General features: G+C 41.7%; 2 protein-coding genes across 3 annotated transcripts; both read left to right on the top strand.

Annotated features, from left to right (window-relative positions):
- The first annotated feature begins 295 nt into the window (after positions 1-295).
- On the top strand, positions 296-14,262 carry tulp4b (TUB like protein 4b). Its single transcript, XM_058615602.1, has 16 exons — positions 296-477; positions 1,123-1,421; positions 2,996-3,265; positions 3,818-3,946; positions 4,738-4,899; positions 5,041-5,221; positions 5,313-5,420; positions 5,513-5,679; positions 6,765-6,989; positions 7,080-7,314; positions 7,789-7,912; positions 8,055-8,199; positions 8,345-8,438; positions 8,526-8,669; positions 8,774-12,123; positions 12,255-14,262. Exons 2-16 carry the CDS (start codon positions 1,404-1,406, stop codon positions 12,369-12,371), a joined length of 5,469 nt encoding a protein of 1,822 aa, XP_058471585.1. The 5' UTR covers positions 296-477; positions 1,123-1,403; the 3' UTR covers positions 12,372-14,262.
- Positions 14,263-14,989: 727 nt separating this feature from the next.
- slc18b1 (solute carrier family 18 member B1) lies at positions 14,990-21,147 on the top strand. Of its 2 annotated transcripts, none has more exons than XM_058615780.1 (14): positions 14,990-15,267; positions 15,844-15,986; positions 17,004-17,099; positions 17,180-17,253; positions 17,508-17,655; positions 17,918-18,074; positions 18,738-18,874; positions 18,971-19,072; positions 19,161-19,252; positions 19,651-19,746; positions 19,861-19,935; positions 20,060-20,153; positions 20,491-20,537; positions 20,686-21,147. In XM_058615780.1, exons 1-14 carry the CDS (start codon positions 15,237-15,239, stop codon positions 20,738-20,740), a joined length of 1,347 nt encoding a protein of 448 aa, XP_058471763.1. In that variant the 5' UTR covers positions 14,990-15,236; the 3' UTR covers positions 20,741-21,147. The 2 variants fall into 2 exon arrangements, with proteins under 2 accessions (XP_058471763.1, XP_058471762.1); XM_058615779.1 differs by having other exon boundaries at positions 20,683-21,147.
- The last annotated feature ends 66 nt before the right edge of the window (positions 21,148-21,213 follow it).

The following is a 21,213-nucleotide window of genomic DNA, read 5'->3' as shown; positions in this document are numbered from 1 at the left end:
TGCAGCATATGGTGCTCAGCATGTGATAATTGGCACTATGACAGGAAGATAACAACACATTCATCACACCAAGGTCTTATCTCTTCAACTTCAAATTCATAGATGTGGTCAGTCGTATGGGGTTGCCATTATGAAGCAAACCCCCTTTTGAGCAGCAGCAACTACTTAAATATTGATTTTGATCAAACATTGGACGAAATTTCCTATCAAAAGCACTTTTACATTTATTTTTAACTTAAATATACACATTCACCACCGCAGTGGCTTTTGGTTGGTCTGCAATGTGAGTTAGTACATTTAGTTCAAGAAGACTGAAAGATCGGGGGTTTATTTCCGTACTACCTGCCTCATGGCAACCCGTTTTAAAGCCACAACCCCCGAAGTGCGCCAGTGAGGAGGGGGGGAAGAGAACCTGGCAACACGACCGCACTGTGCGCCGTCTGCCTCTGGAATAACACGTTATTACATCGATGTCAGGTACGTGAAGCTGCATATTGTTCGTCCGCACAGTTTCTCTGGTGGAGACTTTTATTTGATTTCCCTCCGCAGTTTATTTGCCTCGTCAGCTGAGCCACTGATGCTGCTGCTGCTGCTGCTGCTGCCACTGCATGCAGTCAGATACGCCTTTGCATGAGAAATTAAAACTGATGTGATGTATAATATGGTTGCAAACAAGACCAAGACGAAGCTTTTGCTCTCATCAAATTGTGCCAATCAACTCAGGATTATTTCCAAGTGTTTTAATCGATTATTGATTCGTGTTTTTAGATATATATTTATATTTTTTTCTTAATATAAGACACGTGAGAATATGTTTAAGATCTTTAATATAAGTGGGGTAAATAGGCAGTGAGTGCACGTCCTTGCCTGGCTGCTGTGGTGTTTGACGTAAAAGAGGAAGAACCTACAGTTTCCGTACCCATGGAGACTGCCAGTGTTCTCATCTCCAATGCAGTGTTGCTGTTGCTGAGAGACTGAGAAAAACTGTGAAATTCAAGGTTGATGCACTGAATGACAAAGCGTCTATTTAAAGCAAGGTCCCTCTGTATCTCTGTGTGTCTCTCAGATTGCCTTGTAGACTGTATTTATTCATTCATTCATTTATTTATTTATTTGCAACAGGGTTGCAACTCCACAGAGCAACATTAAGAAGACATGGGATGGGCCACTGGCATTAAGACGAAGCCTCCTCCACATAATTTCATTTCATGGCTTTAAACTCTGACGCACAGAGCAGCAGCTTGATTCGAACGAAGGCAGAGCCGGACATCATCTGGATGTATGATGCATTTCGCCTCACCGTAGATTTATTTGCAAGCAACAAGAGCAGAGCAGCCATTATCCTTCAGTGCAGCATCTGAATGTAAATATGGACACATTCAATGGAGGCATTTTGACTCAACATGTCCAGGAACTATGAGGTAGGTTCCATTCTTGTCACACCACAGACTTATATTCTGCTCCTGAAGATGATTACATACTCTATGAATCGTGGCAGTCGGCCACATGCTGTACAGCTATACATTCATTTAATTCTCATATTTATACTTTAGATGAAAAGGTTTTAAATTGTATTACAAAGTCACACTTGAAACAGAAAAGAAAATGATCTGAATTGGAATTAGAAACACTTCATCCTTAGGGGAGTTGGGTTTCTATACAGCTACTCCTTGGAATAGAAAATAGCAGATATACACAACTATAGAAGACTAGAATATAAAAAAGAAAGTCTTTTGTGTCCATTTAAGAAACTCTGTACAATACTAATGCACAGTATGTAAACATTGGTCTAAAAATTAAGTGAATTATATTTAAAAGTATTTATACATACATACAACAGTATATAACAGGAGGTAGTGCAAATAATTCGGCAGGTATTTCCATTTATTAACAACCAGCACGGTCCAGTTATTATTACTCATCACACAAAACAAAAAAAGGTAGGGTATTGTGGATGATCTTTAACAATAAACATGCTTAAGGTAGAATAAAAAGGGCATATACTGTAAATATATACTGTAAGTATAAATATATAAAACACACATATAAGTGTGTGGTTCACTTCATTTTGTGAATTAAAACAAACGAGACTGAAGAGATGATGTCATGTAACTGCTAAGACGCAGGTGAAAAGCACAAGAACAGCTTGAGCCACGAACTGCAACCGATGTGATTTTAAAAAGACAAAGTATGACAAAACAAAGCTTTCAGCCGCCACTTTGTAACAACTTAGTAACGATTCAAAATAATTACTAATGACAACCAGGAAAGATGGTAATATGAGGTACTGTTTATGTACTTTATAAAACGGAACATTTCACCTTTTGGACAAAATGTTCACATCCCTGAAAACATGGTGAGCATGGGAACTCAAATGACAATGACACCGGGAACACAGAGGCTAAATACACTAGGGAGGAAGGGCTACTTAAAAACTCAAGACACAGGTGAATCACTTCAGGGGCGGGGCAGACAACCAGAAGAGGGGAAGTGGACATAAACAAGGTACACACAAACAGGAAACTAACATGGCACAAAGAAGACTGAAAAGCAGAAGCAAAGAACTAAAAAAAAACAGAACAAACAACACAAATCTAAAGAGAAACTGCCTGGAGAAACAAGTATTCCCATTAAAATGTGTATCTTTGAAATGTACAGTATATAAAGAGGGTATAAGAATGTGTAACATAGAGTTTTTTCAGCACAACCTAGGCAAACCAACCCCCCCACCTGAGCAAAAAGTACTAAAAGTGTTTAAAATGGGATTGAATTTGTGAAATTTGTGAAATAAGTCACAGTTCATGTGACCTATAAACACACACCCAGGATGTCCATATAAGGAGTTGTGTATTATTTCCACGGCAATTTACCAAGGGTGCACCTGCGGCACAGAGCCGTGCCGTATGAGCACTAAGGGTTAAACAGTTTTTTATGAGGTCATCCAACATGTACATGTGTGCTTCAACTTGCCTTTTTGTGCTGCCTTGCTCACCAGCCTGGTCACTCAGTAGGGATGTTGGCTGCCGTGGAACATGGTCCCATCCTCTGCAGCGACTCCAACATCCTCTGCCTCTCGTGGAAGGGCCGCGTCCCCAAGAGCGAGAAGGACAAGCCGGTGTGCCGGAGGCGGTACTATGAGGAGGGCTGGCTCGCCACGGGGAACGGGAGAGGTGTCGTTGGGGTGACGTTTACATCGAGTCACTGCAGGAGGGACAGAAGCACACCTCAGAGAATCAACTTCAACCTGCGAGGACACAACAGCGAGGTGCAGTGTTGACTCTCGACGTTTAAGAACAGTTTATGATCAGTTTATGCTTTCAGCTGAAAGACTCCTTCATATTGATCTGAACGTCATTGTTCATCGTCCTTTGATGATGAGACAAACCTCTCGGGATGTGCTGCAGCTGCAGCTGCATACAGCACAGTATAATTATGACAGAAATCAAGACAGAGGCATACAATCAGTATTAAAAACAGAAATGCAGCCAATTTTTATTTACAATAATTCAATCTTTCCATGAAAAGGGGAATTAAATATGTGGAAATATGTAAGAATCCTGAATATCTCAGAATTTAATGCTGGAGTACATATGTTCATATTAGCATTGAAGTGAGTTCTTGAGTGAATATGAACTTAATTGTTTTCTATTTTGTGTCTTTATGCTGACTTTTCCTTCTACTGTACATTTCACCACCTAAAAAGCTTTTTTTATTTTCTGCTTCCAGCTGAATATTAATGATGAATGTTGCTGTGTGCTGGCAGCCACCTGCGTGTGAGAAAATAGCAACACTGGCTGTGTTTTGGGGCTTTTTATAGGTTGTCTTGGTGCGTTGGAATGAACCCTTTCAGAAGCTGGCCACCTGTGATATGGAGGGAGGTATATTTGTGTGGATCCAGTACGAAGGCAGATGGTCTGTGGAGCTGGTGAACGACAGAGGAGCGCAGGTAAGCAACGAGAGCGCATGGGAGTTTGGGAATATGGATTTCAACCTTAAAATGGCTTTTTATGAGACCTTTAATTAATTGGAAGTTGTCGTGGCTTGTGCTGACGCAGACATATTCACATATGCTCTAAAACACTGTTTCCTAAAGTATTTATATGGGGACCACTGTGACCCAAATTCACAATAAAAAAATTGTGTCAAGAGAAATATTTTGCATAATATACTGAGTCTAAGAACAAATGCATTTATGATAGATAAATATGTTAAATACCAAATAAATGCATCAAAGTTCATAGACAAAGTCAGTAGCTGGTCTACTGCTGCCTTGTCTGGTAAGTTCATGTTCATATTCACTATGAAAAAATGAAGGATTTCAAACACTGAATTCACAAAAGTGCACATTTTGAACCCAATTATGGAGGCAGCAGTAAATCAACAGCTGCAGTGTGCCCTGATGTAAAATCAATGATTTTCTCTATGGAATTTCGGTTGGTTGGCATGAATGATTCACAAAGTGACACAAACATCAGTTTCCTGCTGTCAAAGGCCGTCTAACAGTGAGATAAAGCACTGGACATATTCTCCAGATATTGTAGACTTGAGCTGGTGTGTATTTCATTTGGTTAGCCTTTTGTTAAGTGGTAAAAATCAATTTTCACATTTTGTCTCACATTTTGGTAACCATAAAAATCCCCTAGATCTCTGGGAAAGACTGCGCTAAAGCAATTATATACCAGGAATATTTAAGACCATGTCCTCATTACACAGAAATGTTGTATTTCTTTCCACCAGGTGAGTGACTTCACTTGGTCACATGACGGCACTCAAGCCCTCATCGCGTACAGGGACGGCTTTGTGTTAGTCGGCTCAGTAAGTGGACAAAGACACTGGTCCTCGGAGATTAACCTGGAGAGTCAAATCACCTGTGGCATCTGGACACCAGATGACCAGCAGGTACTCGTCATTGGACCGATCAAATGCTCAATTATTAACAATACATTAATTTAGCAGCAAGATTAAATTACAAAATGGGCTTCTTCTTCTTTTTTTTAAATGATATCATCTATTAAAGTTTAATGTACACTGCCCCCTCAGGTGTTGTTCGGTACAGCAGACGGTCAGGTGATCGTGATGGACTGTCACGGTCGTATGCTCGCCCATGTACTGCTGCATGAGTCTGATGGCATCGTGAGCATGTCCTGGAACTGCCCTGACTTCCTGGTGGAGGACAGCACAGAGAGTGACACAGACTCCGATGACAATGTTCTGCCTTTAGGTACAAACACATTTTCTCTCTCTCTCTGCTCATGTGGCAGCTTGATGGCCTCGTGCTGACGCTGTTTATTTTCCCTTCACTTTCCTCCAAGTGCGTAGAGTGAAGCCTTTGTTGACGGTCACCTTCTTATCAGGAGATATCAGTTTAATGAACAACTATGACGACCTCTCTCCAGGTGTTATTCGCTCAGGGCTGAAAGGTAAAAAAAAAAAAACCTGAATTTTCTCTAAGATAATTATAAATATGCTCATATACTGACACTGACATTATTTATTCTCCATTACTTTGCAGATGTTGAGGCCAAATGGTGCTCCCAGGGAGATCTGCTGGCTGTGGCCGGCATGGAGAGACACGGGCTTCCTGCCGACGCTGCATGTGCGTCCATTATGAGAAACGCCCTGGTTAAGTTCTATAACGTCCAAGGGGAACACATCTACACTTTGGAAACACCTGCACAGGTCAGTCCTGCATAGATTAAGCCCTTAACGATATACTCACACATGAGGGTCTCAGGAGGCTGGAGATGACATAGGACTACATCACTCACTCTCACATTCACACCTACCGTCAATTTAGAGTTACCGGGCATGTTTTTGGACTGAAAACTGAAATATGCAAACTCCTTCGGATTCTAACTGGTGATCTAATTGCTGTGAGGCAACAATGCTGGCCACCTCTATGCTGTGTAATCCCACTCAACTATTTACTCTCACTGTAATCACCAAATAACCATTAGGCTTTCTTCTGATAGTAATAGCTGATTAGGCATGACAATGATCTAGTAATTTCCACCAAAGATTTATCTGAGAATAATGTGTAATTTATAATTTTTTGGTGTCTCTCTTGGAGAAAAACCTAACTTTTAAGCTAATAAAGTCCAGTGTGTAAGAATTAATGACACCTAATGGTGAGACTCATAATTAGACATGGCAGACTCCATAAAGCAGGGACCTTGCTTTCTAAGGTTACAAACATCAATTAATGAGTACACATTTACACAAACATATTTATATGTAGTATTTTCAATTGAGCCAAAAGCTAAATAAAGACACTTATATTCCTTGGACTGAGCACAGCACAGAATATTATAATTGCAATGTGTTACCCTCTAGAAGGATTTATAACATAATTACAAGGTAAAGCATAGAAGGGCAACTGCATTTTTGTTTGCCAAATAGTGAGCCCATATGTCTGTATTGTGTGTTCTAAACTTAACAATAAGGCTTCTGTTTCACAACTCGTGAATAGTAACACATGGTTAGTAAGCAGTTACAGTATCTTGCCAAATAATGATGTGAATGTGTGAGATGAATGTGTTAACACTGTGTCCGTATTTGTGTTTACAACTAAATTTAATACTGATTTATAAACCATTTATAGCCTGAAGTGAGTATCTGAAATGCAATGTATTGGAGAAAAAAGGGTCTTCTAAAGGACCCTCCAAAACAAAAGTACTTTACAATTAGTGAGTATAATGTTTTTTTGGAGAAAATTGGAGAAGTGAGAACCTGTTACCAGAGGAATTCTTCTGTTTTTTTTTCAGAGGCCCATCACCACCATCTGCTGGGGTCACAGAGACTCTCGTCTGTTCCTTGCATGTGGACCAGCGTTGTATGTGGTTCGCGTGGAGCACAGGGTGGCCAGCCTCCAGCTCTTATGCCAGCAGGGCATCGCCAGCGCCCTGCGAGAGGAGAAAGACGTGGGAAAACTTAACATGCCCTCACTGCTCTGCTCCTATGTCACCACTGCTTTCATACCCACCATCAAGGTGTGTCCATCTCTCCTGAAAACATCTTACTGACTTTGTTTTCTTTTGCCTGTCCAGGAATCTTACACCCTTTTCCTCTCTTTGTTCCAGCCCCCAATCCCTGACCCCAACAACATCCGTGACTTTGTCAGTTATCCCACAGCTGGGAATGAGCGCCTCCACTGCACCATGAAGCGAGCCGAGGACAGTCCTGAGGCAGGCGGACCCTGCTACACTCTCTACCTGGAATATTTAGGGGGGCTGGTGCCTATTCTCAAGGGAAGACGTATCAGCAAACTGCGGCCTGAGTTTGTCATCATGGATCCTAAAACAGACAGCAAAGCAGGTTGGACTAGCGACATTTTCCTTCAAGTAGAAAACAACATGCTTTCAAGAATGTAATGAATAAAATGACCAAACAATTTGAAAAGATAGTTCATAAGGCCACTCGATCCAGGGCCTCTCTGTGTGGAGTTGTGCGCGTGGATTCTCTCTGTGCACTCCAGCTTCCTCCCACAGTCCAACAACATGCAGAGGTTAATTGGACACTCTTAATTGACCATAGGTGTGAATGTGAGAGTGACATAGACAATGTTTGCCTTGTGATGGACTGGTGACCTTGTGTCCATGTTTATTGTCATCTTGAAAACACCTTGAACATCTTTCACCTTGAATATGAACAAATACAGACTTTGATTGCTGCTGATGTAACATGGTCTGAGGCCCGATGCTGCGTCTGTGTGTGCCAGGCTTTTCTAGTCCTTTCAAAAATGAGTAGATAACATCTTTACTATTTTGTATTTTGTTGTTTTTCTTTCAGAGGAAGTGTGCGTGAATCCCATGATCTCATACACCGACAGCTGTAACTGCTCTGACTCCAGTGACATTGAGTTGAGCGACGAGTGGGTCGGGAAGAAGTCACCAAAGTTATCCCGAGGAAACAGGTCAACTTAAGTCCTCATGTCAGACGTTACATAAATGAACTTCCCGCGGGCCTGAGTCACGTTGTATTGCTTTAGTTTTATTTGTTTTCCATGTTCCATTGAAGAAATATAAGACATTTTTATTTACAAATTTCTTTCAAAGGATGAACATGGAATCAAGGAAGTCTCCCAAACTTTCACGTGCCAATCAAGAATGCCAACGGTCACCACGGTTACCAACAAAGAAACCTCCAGTTCGATCTCCCAGCCTGACACGCCGGGAGTTTTCCATGGATGGGATCACAGAGGTATGACATGCTGGAAAGACTGTCCATTGTTGATACTGGTGTAAGTTCATTAATACGTTGCTATATTTCACAAAAGCGTCACTGTTGTCTTGGTGGGTCTTGGTTTGTATTTTTATTCATGTCCTCCATTTTCTTTTTCTCGCAGCACAACTACCTCGCTCAAGTCACATCCAATATTTGGGGGACAAAGTTCAAAATTGTTGGACTTGCTTCGTTCCTCCCAGCCAACCTTGGTGCAGGTAAATGTCTATAAAAAATAAATAAGAAAGCGACATGCGCACACATCACTTGGACAGTTGTGACAGTCATGGTCTTTTGTATTTCAGTCATCTATAAGACCAGTTTACTTCATTTGCAACCGAGACAGATGACAATCTACCTGCCAGAGGTGCGAAAGATTTCTCATGACTTTATGAGCCTGCCTGTGTTCAACCCCAATGTGTTCAGTGAGGACGAGGATGATTTACCAGGTGTGAATATAAAAAAGTGTTTTAATGAAATGAGTGTAGATGTAGTCTGTGGTTTTGTATACACTACATTTTACATGCATGCTCTCCTCTGTATTTTCATAAAGTGATGGGGCCATCCGGAGTGGCAGGAGACAATCCCCCCTGTACGGTCAACATTCCCATTGCTCCCATCCACAGTCCGGCTCAGGCCATGTCCCCGACGCAGAGTATCGGCCTGGTTCAGTCTCTTCTGGCCAATCAAAATATTCAGTTGGACGTCCTGACCAACCCCACGGCCACTGCGGCGGCAGCAGCGGCAGCTACTGTCCCGGTCACTGATCAGGATGCCGTTGCATCACCGTACCCACCAGTGCCAACTAGATACTCAAACCCAGGTCAGGTGATCTTCAACCAGCTGGAGATGGGTCAGCTCCTTCCTGGTACTCTACCACCACCACCTCCACCTCACCATCTCCCGCCACAGCCTCACTTGCAGCGGTCTCATTCACAGCAGCCTCGCCAACAACAGTCGAAACAGTCACAACAAATGCAGACGCAGCAGCAGCAGCAGCAACAGCAGCAGCAACAGCAACAGCAACAGCAACAGCAGCAGCAGAAAATGTATAACCATCATCAACAACAGCAGCAGCAGCATCACCATCAGGCACTGGCACTGTCACAACAGCAGCAGCAGCAACAACAGCAGCAGCAGCAGCAACATCAACAACAGCTTCAGCAACTGCACCATCAGCAGGCGCTGCTTCAGCAGCAGCTCCAGGCTCAGCAACACCAACAGATGCAACAGAGTCAACAGCAAGTGTCAAGCCACCAACTGCAGCACCAACAGCAAATCCAACAGCAGCAGCAGCAGATGCAGCTGCAGCACGAGCAAATGCAGCAACAGCAGCAGCAGATGCAGCAGCAGCAGCAGCAGATCCGACAACAGATCCAGGAGATGAGGCAGCAGCAGCAGCAGCTCCAGCAGCAGCACCAACAGATCCAGCAGCAACACCAACAGATGCAGAGGCAGCACCAGCAAATGCAGCAGCAGCTGAAGATGCAGATGACGCTGCCTCCGCCTCCAACTGGCTATCCGACCATTTCCTTACAGCAGATTCATCTTCTGCCTCAAATTCTTCCTCCTTCCGCCGAGGGTTTAGATCGGAGCGAGCACGTACACACTCTGAGGCCAAGTCTGCTGCGGAGTTTGCCTCCTACCTTCAGTGACACAGATGGTTCTGTGGAGATTCACATGAGGAAAGTGAATCCTCCTCCTCCATATCCTGGCACTGTAGCAAGTGCAGCTGCAGCTGCAGCTACAGCCGCTGCTACACCTCAGACTATTGTCACAAATTGTGACAGCCCCAGTGTCCTGGCACCCGACCCCTGTCTGAAGAAAGATGACTACTTGCTTCGCCCCATCACCTTACAGTACCCAACGCCTCTGGGATATGAAAGGATCACAACCTTTGACAGCAGTGGCAATGTGGAGGAGGTTTGTCGGCCACGAAGGCGCCTCATTCGAAACCAGAATGCGTACACTATGCATGGCATCGGAGGTTCTGCCACTCTTAAAGTGACCTCCTCTGAGAATAAAAAAATTCAGCTTCCGTATAGCTCCGCCACATTAAGTCGTCTCTCTGTCCCTCGGTACTCAATTCCAAGTGGAGACCCTCCTCCTTACCCAGATCCGGCCAACCAAGTGACTGCCACACTTCCTCCTCCTCAGAGAATTGACAACAGTCTTATTCACGCCACTCTGCGTCGTGACCGCAGGGACGTGGGACTTAAAGTGCCACAGATGATGGAAAGCTCAAGAACCCTTCCCACGAAGGCTAAAATGAACAGTGCATTAGCTCTCTCCTACCAGCAGAGGGTGCCCACTGCACTATATACGTGCACACAGTGCAGCAGCAACAGCAGCAGCACTAGTGTCAGTGTTAGTGGAGGTGGAACCACAAGTAGTGGAATTGCAGGTGGTACGGTAGTGAGGCAGGACTTCCCACCAGGAAAAGTTGCACATCACAGCACAATTATTGTGCACTCTAAAAGCACCTCACCTCTGGCCTCCCATTCGTCTTACAGTCTGCTGGGTGCTGTTGACAACAGCCGGGACAGAACAGTGTACGTTAACTCTGCATTTACTGAAGACGAGACTCTAAATCAGCAGTGTCACCTCGAAAAATCTGTGCGTCAGCTGACTCTCGGGGATGTCAGTTTGACGGTTAAACGTCCTCCGCCTTACCAGTGGGACACCTCCACTACGGAGGAGTTTTGGCTCACCCCAGAGCCAACCATGTTAGCGCCGCCACCAGGACCTAATAAACCACCTCCACTCATCATAAGTCAGGCTCAGCACTTGGACGTGACCCGCCTTCCAATTTTCCTCACAACGAAACCACCAGCCAGTCCGAGCACAAGCACCCTTACTTTCCCATCAGGTTACCAGATTTCCCTGTCACCCTTCCCTCCAGGTGTGGGTCACAGTGCTCCACCACTTCAGACCTTACAGAACCCTCCACCAAACGAAGTGGTCACTCCTGTCCCTTTTGCTCAGCAGGATGCCAGTTTGGTTTTGCCACCAGGTTACCCTCCGAATCTTGCTAACCTTGCTTGCTGCCCTTTACCTCCAATGTATCCGGGAGCCAGTTCGTGTTCCGGACTCCAGCTGCATCCTGTCAGCCTTCACCCTTGGAACCCCTACCCCTGCCCACCACCCTTGCAAGACCCACCAGCACCTCCCCTCCCCACCAAAAACCACCAGATTTTAGAGAAGCCAATTCTCTCCCCACCTCCCCCAACTGGACCTCCTCCACCACCCCCTTTGCCACCACCTCCTCCACCTACTGAGCTACCCCCATGCAAAAGTGCCACAGACGATTTAACAGAGTCTGCAAACAACTTTGCAGAGCCATCGTCTCTAAATGAAAGCCCTTTGCCACAGGAGTCAGAGCGTTTCAACAAGAAGAGCCGTAAAAGGTTGGACAGCAGAGCCGAGGAGTCCACCCTCTCTGAGGGCAAGTCCAGAAAGGAGGGACGAGCACTCTCTGACTTTAACACACTCATTTCCAGCCCAAGGCTTGGCAGCAGAGAGAAGAAGAAGCCCAAGGGTCAGAGAGAGCAACTCAACAAAACCAAGAAGATGAGCAGGACCACAAATGAGTTCCAGGATAGTTCTGAAAGCGAGCCTGAGCTGTTCATTAGTGGCGATGAGCTCATGAACCAGAACCAGAGTAGTAAGAAGAGCTGGAAGAACAAGCGCAGCCTGCGAATGGCGAGTGAGCTGGAGGAGATCAAATGCCGCAAGGCGAATGAAAGGGAGGACCGCAGTTTGGGCAGCCAAGGATTTGTCTATGTCATGGCCAACAAACAACCTCTGTGGAACGAGGCCACACAGGTTTACCAGCTGGACTTCGGAGGACGAGTCACACAGGAGTCTGCAAAGAACTTTCAGATAGAGTTGGATGGTAGACAGGTAATCAGTGAATTCATCTATCAGCAGAAAATGATGTAACAAATAGAACATTCATCAGTTTCAAAGTAGGAATACAATTTAATTTATGGATTGGTTGGCAATAAGTTGACATGTTCGTTTTTTTTTTTCAGGTGATGCAGTTTGGGCGGATTGATGGGAATGCCTATATCTTGGATTTCCAGTATCCTTTCTCAGCAGTTCAGGCATTTGCTGTTGCCTTGGCCAATGTGACTCAAAGGCTGAAATGAAAATATAATTTTGTGTTGTTGGCAAACTCATTCAAAAGAAAGCCACAGTTGTTGCTGATGTACAATCCTCAGTGTGGCGCTGTTGGTGGGGAAACATGTGTTGTGGCTTCAGAGGAACAGATGAACATACAGTTGGTTTCGCACATTGCAGATAATTTACAGCCGTCTGTTGACGTCATCACTGATGGAAACTGAATCTTTCATTTCTAGTTGAATCATATATTGAATGTATTCTAACTAATTTGATTAATTTCAAATGTTATTTATTGTAATAAAGAATAATATTCAACAATCATTAGGTAAAGTACATGTTGACAATTATTTTAAAGCAACCTCCAGGAGTTAAGGCCACCAAAGACACTCCCCCCCCTTTTTAAAAAAAATAAAAATACCGACGAATCAAGCTAACTTGGTGTATTAAAAATTAATAACTGTTTAACATACATATGTGTTGTTTATAGATAAAAAAAAGACTGCAAGTATTTTCATGTGCAGTGAAAAGTTTGCAAATAAATTTTTACAAAGCCATACCATATCTGTTACAAACACTGCACTATTTTAATTACATTTAGAGGAATTCAGTGAACTAATTAAAGAGTTTTATTATATGTATTAAACATGGCATTTGAATAACTTTTTTTTTTTCTTCACTGAACAGGCAGTAGACAAATATATTAATTGAATATGTTGTTTTTTTTTTTTAAGTGCAGCTATGCAACTGTACTCAGTTAATTATGGATAACTGAGTACCGTTAACCATAGTGTGTATGTTTTCTATCCATGTTACTTCTATGAAGTGTTACAATGGACAAGATAAATCACATTCTTTTGGTCACAGTACTGCAAGTCATTATTTCCAGCCATAACGCAGTAATCTGAGTGGGTTCATTTATATAATATTAATTAAAAATTAATATTCAATTTGTTTATTCTCCCTTCCCTTTAAAAATTACTCAAATTGTCAGTAGGGGTCTTTAAGTCTATGTGTGCCAAATACAGCCAAATGTACAGTACAGTACCAAACAAATCTCAACCTCAAACAGAATAATTTACTGACTGTAAAAATTGAAATCCAATTGATTTGTCTCGCGTGGCTGGCTCTGTGTTGTTTTCATGGGGTGTGAAAATTGCATTTGAATGTGAAGTACAGTAGTTTGCCTCTTTGAAATCAGTGCTGCTTTATATAGAACTTATGTGCAGTAATGCTACTTATAGAACCGATGTACTTGCAAAAGAAAATGTTAACGCTGCTTGCACTGTGTATTTAATTAACATCACTATATGCGTAACAGCAGAAGTGTGCTTCGATGTTGCTAATTTCAGTAATTTTGTACGTCACCTGTACTTTAACACGTTATCAGTTTTTTGATGTTACACTTGTTGATAAAAGAATGAACCGGCAAAGGTGTCAAATACCGCATTATTCACACATTGAGAAGATAAGATTAATGTAGCTTTGGTGCTAATGTACAAAGAAACAAATATGGGGATATCAGGACATTTGTCATTTTATGTGAAGGTTATTTTCAAGAGAGTAATTTAAGAGAGCGTACGGGAAATTTAGTGCATAGAGCTTTTCATCCAACGCAGCTTCAGAGATGTCAGCAACAGTGTGTGTCAGTTTAACAGCAATACTGCCGAAGGAAGAGTTGGTTGCCTGATTTTATTTCTCTTATTTTGTGAAAGAAATTAAAATGGTATCACCATGTATCACCATGGGCTGAACAAAGTCTAATAAAAAAAAAAAAAAAATTATTGTTCAAAATGTTTGGGTTATGTTTTTATTTCCTGTTTGATTCCTTTATGCTCTGATGCAATGTTAATGGTTTTTGAAGCTCAAACCGCAGACTTTTTCCTTCTGTCACTTTGTTGCACAATAGTGGGTTTTACATATTTGCAATATTTGGAAAGCTAAAATGTTACTCTTACTTTTTTTAATGTTCTCATTAAAAACGTGCAACGATTCAAGGACTCGGGTTTATTTATCTAGTTTGAAAACAAAGGATTTTCAAATCTTAAGCCTTTCAAGTAAAAAAACGATTATATTATTTAAATACTGATAGGATCACACAGCAACACAGTGACAGAACTGCCTCATCATATTATATCAACAATTATATTATGAGAAAAAGAATAAAACAGCATACATACAGGGATTAAAGTCAGAATTCTGAGATTAAAGTCATAATCCTAAGGAAAAAGTCAGAATTATTCTGATATTAAAATCAGAATTTTAAGAAAAAAAGTCAGAATTCTGAGATTAGAGTCAGAATTTTAAGAAAAAGTCAGAATTCTGAGATTAAAGTCAGAATTTTAAGAAAAAACTGTTTTGCCTTTAACCTCGTTTATGCTGTTTTTCTTTCTTTCTGATTTTTGTTTTTTTAAATGTGGCCCTAATACTCTTCTGTACATATTACTACTAGTAGTAGTAGTAGTAGAAGTAGAGCTTGTGACAAAAAAAGATTTAAATAAACTATACACTCATTAAAGTTGCCAGACAATAATAAGCAGTAATGTATCATCACATCATAAAACAATCTTACGTATTTATCAATCCATTTGTCCACCGGAAACCAAGACTCTTATTTTGAAGGAGGTGAAAGGAAGTAGTATTGGATGGTGATGTATTTTTGATACCTGACTTGAAGAGGAGAGTGACACTGAAAGCTCATCGTCGACATTAGTTCGTTGTGACGGAACAGACAGTGTGTATTGAAAGCTGTAGAAGTGTCGGTCTGCTGTTGTTGGTGTGTTTTCTGGATGTATTTCCAATTCGTTATGTCACCGCATGAGTTTCTGGCCTGAGTCACTTCATTAAAACACCCGGAAAGTTAAAAAGAAAGAAAGAAAAGAGACGAGCAAAGTATGGACCCGCACGTTGAATCTCAGCAAACAGGTTGGTAGTGACTTTTACACCCGTGACTAACTGTATCATCACAGAAACGACCGTGACAGTTACGCGTATTGACACTGGTAATCCGACTATTGGCCTTAATCTGAAAGAATCATATGATGTAAAGAGTGTGTTATTTACGTGTTATAATTCAGTATCATTTTCGATATTTTGTGCAGGCCACAATAATAATGTATGTGTGATGTGAAAAAATTAGTTCACATGATTTAATCTGATTGTGGCTAATCCAGTGTTGTTGTTTTCAAAACTACTGTACAATTTAGTGGTCACCTAAAACTGATCAAAACTAAGTCAGAACTTGGAAAGAATATTCTGTTCTTTGTATATATGTATATATATATATATATATGTACATATATATGTATATATATATATATATATATATCAGATTATAATGTATTAATGGTTTTCACAACAGTGTAATGTGGACTGATCTGTACTCAGGTATATGTGCATGGAATGTGAGCCCACCAACTCATGTAAACATTGTAATCGGAATGTTGAATGTCTCTTATTTTAACTTTATCCATTTCACCCCCATGTTCATTATGATGTCAGATAACAGCACTTCAGCTGAATCAGCAGACGTTCCCCCGAGGAGGATGACGAGACGACAGACTTTCACGCTGTTATCGATGGCATCGGTCAACTTCAGCTCGATGATGTGCTACTCGATATTAGGCCCATTTTTCCCCACTGAGGTAAGCGAGGAGCAACTTCAAGGTGCATTAGACTGCAAACAGAGTGGGGGGGGGGGGGTTTGATACCCATTTCACTCACAGATAAATAATCAACATTTATTTGAAGATGTCACAACAGCAGCAGCAGTCATTTTGGACTTTGTATATTATGAAACATAATGGTGAAGATTAGATTTATTTTATAAATTGCTGCTGTAAGTCTTTGTCATTTCACTTTAAAGCGGCCACTGTAAAGCAAGGAGCATGCCTGCTATAGATGACGTCTGATGCATGCAGGATGCATTTGATGTGTTGAAACCTGTGTTGCAAGCTGTCCATGTACAGTAGCATCAAATCAGATTTAATACTAGGTCTGAAATGGGTCAAATGTCCCTTTCTGTAGACTCTAGAGCGACCTGTTACGCAAACATTTAATTGTTAAAAAAAAAAAACTAAAAAAACAAAACTGCCCAATCTTACGACATTTACTAATCCCCTTTTACAACTCTGAAATAGTTTCTCCTCAGTGGAATGAAGTGAATGAATAGTCATGTGCTTGACCTCCAGAGTGTTTTTTGTCCCCTGAAGGAGAAAATGTGTGTTTTACTCACAGCGGAGACGTGTTGAAGTTGGTTAGGTCATCTGATCTCCTCATGCACCCTAAGGTCGTTACTACCATGTGATTTGTGTGTGCGTTGATGAATATTTCACTAAATGACTGCTGCTGCTGCTGGAGTTTATCTGAAAGTCTGTCCATCTGTTAGCAAATTCCTGTTTACTTTGTTTTGAATGTACTCACTGACGACGTCACAAAAAATGGAGTTTTCAAGAAATCCCTCTCTCTTAAAATGGGCAAAACTTATCAGATTTGAATGAAAGTTGTCATGTGTATGCAGGGTCGTCTACGATCAGGTCCAGATCACATATTAGGTGGCAATTTAAATTTAACAGAAGTCCCATTTCACAAATTCAGACGCGTATACCTCCGCATATCTTGTTTCTGGTGAAGACCTATTAAGCATAAATATCTCCACACAGGCAGTGAAGAAAGGAGCCACTCAAACTGAGGTCGGTCTCATATTCGGCTGCTATGCTGTCTGCAACTTAATTGGCTCATTAGTGATGGGAAAATATGTAAGTATACGTCACTGTGTCCTCATCGGACGTCTGTGTGTTGTAAATACGGACGCTGATTCATGTCTTTGTCTCATCAGATTGTCCAGATTGGCGCAAAGTTTATGCTCATTACAGGACTATTTGTGTCATCGGGCTGCACTATTCTGTTTGGGTAAGTATTGGTTGGTCAGTAATAATGTTGGTGACATATCACTGAATCAATGGTGAAAAACCCACTACACGAGCTCCAAATGTAGAGGGTAGAAATGGTTATTAACATAGGATTTGTGAATGTATCTGGTGAAATAAAGCAAAAATGAATCACCCTGAATTAACAACTTACGTATCAGCCTGCCTTTTGTTCAGTCTCTCTATTTAGATGTTCTTTTCATCATCAGCTGATTCTCCCCTTTCTTTCCTTCTCAGATTGCTTGACCGTGTTCCTGCGGGACCTGCGTTCATATCTCTTTGCTTTATAGTGCGGTCTGTCGACGCCTTGGGCTTCGCCGCTGCGATGACCTCGTCTTTCGCAGTGACAGCAAAAATATTCCCTAACAATGTGGCGACTGTTCTGGTGAGTGTAGACAACCCGTGTCTCCCTGGTATGTTGTTTGGACGCTGGAATCATGAGAAGACAAAAAAGCATTATGGGGGGAGAGGTTTTGTTTCTCACGTTTACCCTGGTGCCATGGTAAATGAAAATATTAAACATTCACTGCAGCATTAGCAGTGAACAGGAAGCCCAAATTTGCAGTATCATGTTTACTTGTGCATATTTTCTCTGCTGTGTATGTAATCCTATATTTAAATATGATTCATTTCTCTCTTTTTTTTAGGGGAGTTTGGAGATTTTCACAGGACTTGGTCTTATTCTGGGGCCCCCACTTGGAGGATGGTTCTATCAGTCGTTTGGATATGAAGTTCCTTTTATGCTACTCGGATGTTTCCTGTTGATCATGGTTCCTTTCAACATTTACATCTTGCCAACTATAGGTATTAGTTATAATCATAACAATGATCTTTATCATAAAGTAATAGGAAAAACAAAGTCTCAATAACAAGTAAAACAAAAACAACTAGGACTGCACGCAGTCAGGATTTTTTATGTCGGTATGACAAACGCACTTGTACGAGTTCGCTCATTTACGTAGGGTGTAAATCGCCAAAATGGACGTCAAAATTAAAAATGGCCAACTTCCTGTTGATTTGAGGCCATGGTTACCGTTGACTTTTTTAATCGTCTTGATCTATAACATCTTCCCACCAAGTTTCGGGAAATTTGGTGGAACTAAATTTTGCCTCTGTTTTCACCTTAGGGCCCCTGCCCCATTCATGGCTTGGGCCCTAAAGTAAAATAGAAAAACAGTTCAGTAAAACTGACACAAAGAAAGCAGGCGGCTAGATAAATGAAAGGCACTGTCTGAGGACGGGGCCTCGAGGGCCTCAACATACTGTATGTGCCGTATGAGTGCGTAAAGAATTCAAACGGGTCTCAAAGTCAAACGACCTGGGGGAGCCGATGGCGGCCCAGTCCAGTCATGAGGGGGCCAGTCGTCTTTTTTCTCTTTCACATGTTGGGTCCTACAGTTAATTTGTACACATTTTGTAAGTCAGTATTGTAGCAGTGAGCTGAATTTTGCGCTTCTCTTTACTCAGATGCAGACCCGTCAAAGGATTCGTTCTTTCGGCTCCTGACGCATGTGAAGATAGTCCTGCTCTGCTACGTGATATTCACTCTGAGTGCAGGTCTGGGTTTCCTGGACGCCACGCTGTCCCTGTATGCTATTGAAAAGGTAATGTCCCTTCTTCTTCTTGTTAAGTCACATTTCTGCAGGTGCAAACCCTCTGTGCGTCATACAAATGTGCCACCCCCCCTCTCCCCGTTGTAGTATGATCTCTCACCTGGCTACGTGGGGCTCATCATGGTTGGTTTGTCGCTGCCGTACTGCCTGGCGTCTCCACTGATGGGTTATTTCACTGATAAATATCCTGTGAGTATAAAAGATCAACATGATGAGATATTAGTTTGTATTTATTGTTTATCTTTTAGGACGAGTGTGAACAAAATCTCTTCATCAGGCCACGAGAAGTTGGTTCATGGTGACGGGAGGTGTTACCACCGCAATCGGGTTCTGCCTGTGCGGCCCCGCCCCTTTCCTTCAGATCCCTAGGTGAGAATGAAATGGTGCAGCTGTGGGTCCGCAGGTCTCGAAGGTCGACAGTTCGATCCCTGGCTCCTTTAGTCTACGTGTCCTTGGTGTTTATGCCTATGCATGGTGTCATCAAAACTAGAAAAGCACTATATTAAAAATAGATGATCACAATATGTCGCCATATATTATTTATGCACTAGAAACACATTGATGAATGAAAGTGTTTACTGCTTTTGCACAAACAGCATTACACACAGTCACCTTGGTATATTGTTATCTGTATACATCTGCACATTTTATCTTATATTGACCTCATTTTGTCTTGCTGTTTCAGCACTGTTCACAAACACATTCTCACAAGGGTTACTGACTTGTTTTTAATGTGTTGTTTTTGTTCCTTGTCTACACATGTGCAGTCAGCTGTGGTTACTGGTGTTCATGCTCGGTGTAATTGGGTTTTCTCTGGGCATGACTGCAATCCCCACGTTCCCCGAGATCATCGCGTGTGCCTAGTAAGTGGCTTCACATGTCGTGTACCTACAAAGTTCATGACCTACACATGTCGCCGAGCACAAAACCTCTACAAGTACACAATACTTAAAATGATTTTCTTTACTCCTGAGCAGCAAAGAAGGATTTCAGGAAGGACTAAGCACTCTTGGAATGGTTTCTGGGCTGTTTGGTGCAGTTTGGTCTGTGGGGTGAGTCCTTACTGTCGCACGAGTTGCCTTTATGTAATAGATAAGAAACTACTTGTTGGTAGTAATGTCATGCCGGTTTAGATTTTCGTGATATGATAATGAAGTTGTGGTTTGTTTTTTTAAGGATGTTTTACGGTCCAATAGCGGGCGGTCTTATCACACAACATCTGAGCTTTGAGTGGGCAGCTGTAATCCAAGGAGGACTGGCACTTCTGGGAGTAAGTATGGCTTTTGTGTTATTTTTTTATCCCAGTATTTGCATGGAAATTCATGTGAGGAAACACATGACGCCTTGAAAAACATCCTGCAGATTCTAATTTCATTTGATTCAAAAGATGGCAGTGTATATAGATTTATCTCCATGTCATTAAACACCTCCTCATCGAGTGTCCATGGCTTATTTTGTTAGATATACTGTACATTAGAGTTCAGTGTCATGATGACTAAATGTCCATTCCGAGCCTAGTTATAGTTCTGGGGGTTAAACTGATAAAGAAGTGATTCTTGTGTCTCAGCAGCTGATCACATGAAACTCAGTCACTTCTCTTTCCTCAGGCTCTTCCACTTGCTGTGTATTATATCTGTCAAAGACCACAACAAAGGTAATTATTAACCCTTTATTTGTAAAAATGTAAGTGACGGTATATCGAGATGCCCCCATGTACTGTATGTGTACAGCAATTTAGTGTGGACTTTTAGTCGTGCACTGGCCAGGATCTAACACTTGATTTTATGTTTTCATTAAAGCAGTCCAGAAGCTGAGAGCAGACAGTCGGATGAACTCACTCCTCTCCTGAATGAATAAACTACATTTTAAAAAATGCAACCACATCTCACTGTCTTACCTCCTGGTGAGCATCTGCCTTTGAGTTCAATATTTTTTGAAATTCTTGTCACAGGAATCTAAATAATTCTGTCAGTGTATTGAAGAAGGTTTTTTCCTTAAATGTGTTGTAGAGGTTTTTTTAAGGACACATAGCTTAACAACTATACAACAAAGCAGAATAATGGGGCAGCACTGACTTTGATCTGGTGCATTCGATTAGCATTTTTGCACTGTGGATAAATGAAACACGAGTGAATTTACCCACAGTACATTTCAACTCCTCCTCACTCACTACATGTGCCTTTTGTTCTCCATCACATGATTTTTATTCATTGATGAAGTGACACAGATTGAAAGCTTCCTGTTCACTGTAGCCGTTGTATGTTGATATGAATTATAATTTTTAATCCGACTACATTTCCCTAATCCCAAAGCTATTGTGTCACATTCTA

The sequence above is a fragment of the Solea solea genome, chromosome 18 (assembly GCF_958295425.1).
Source record: "Solea solea chromosome 18, fSolSol10.1, whole genome shotgun sequence".
Lineage (NCBI taxonomy): Eukaryota > Metazoa > Chordata > Actinopteri > Pleuronectiformes > Soleidae > Solea > Solea solea.
This window is presented reverse-complemented; position numbering and strand designations above follow the sequence as displayed.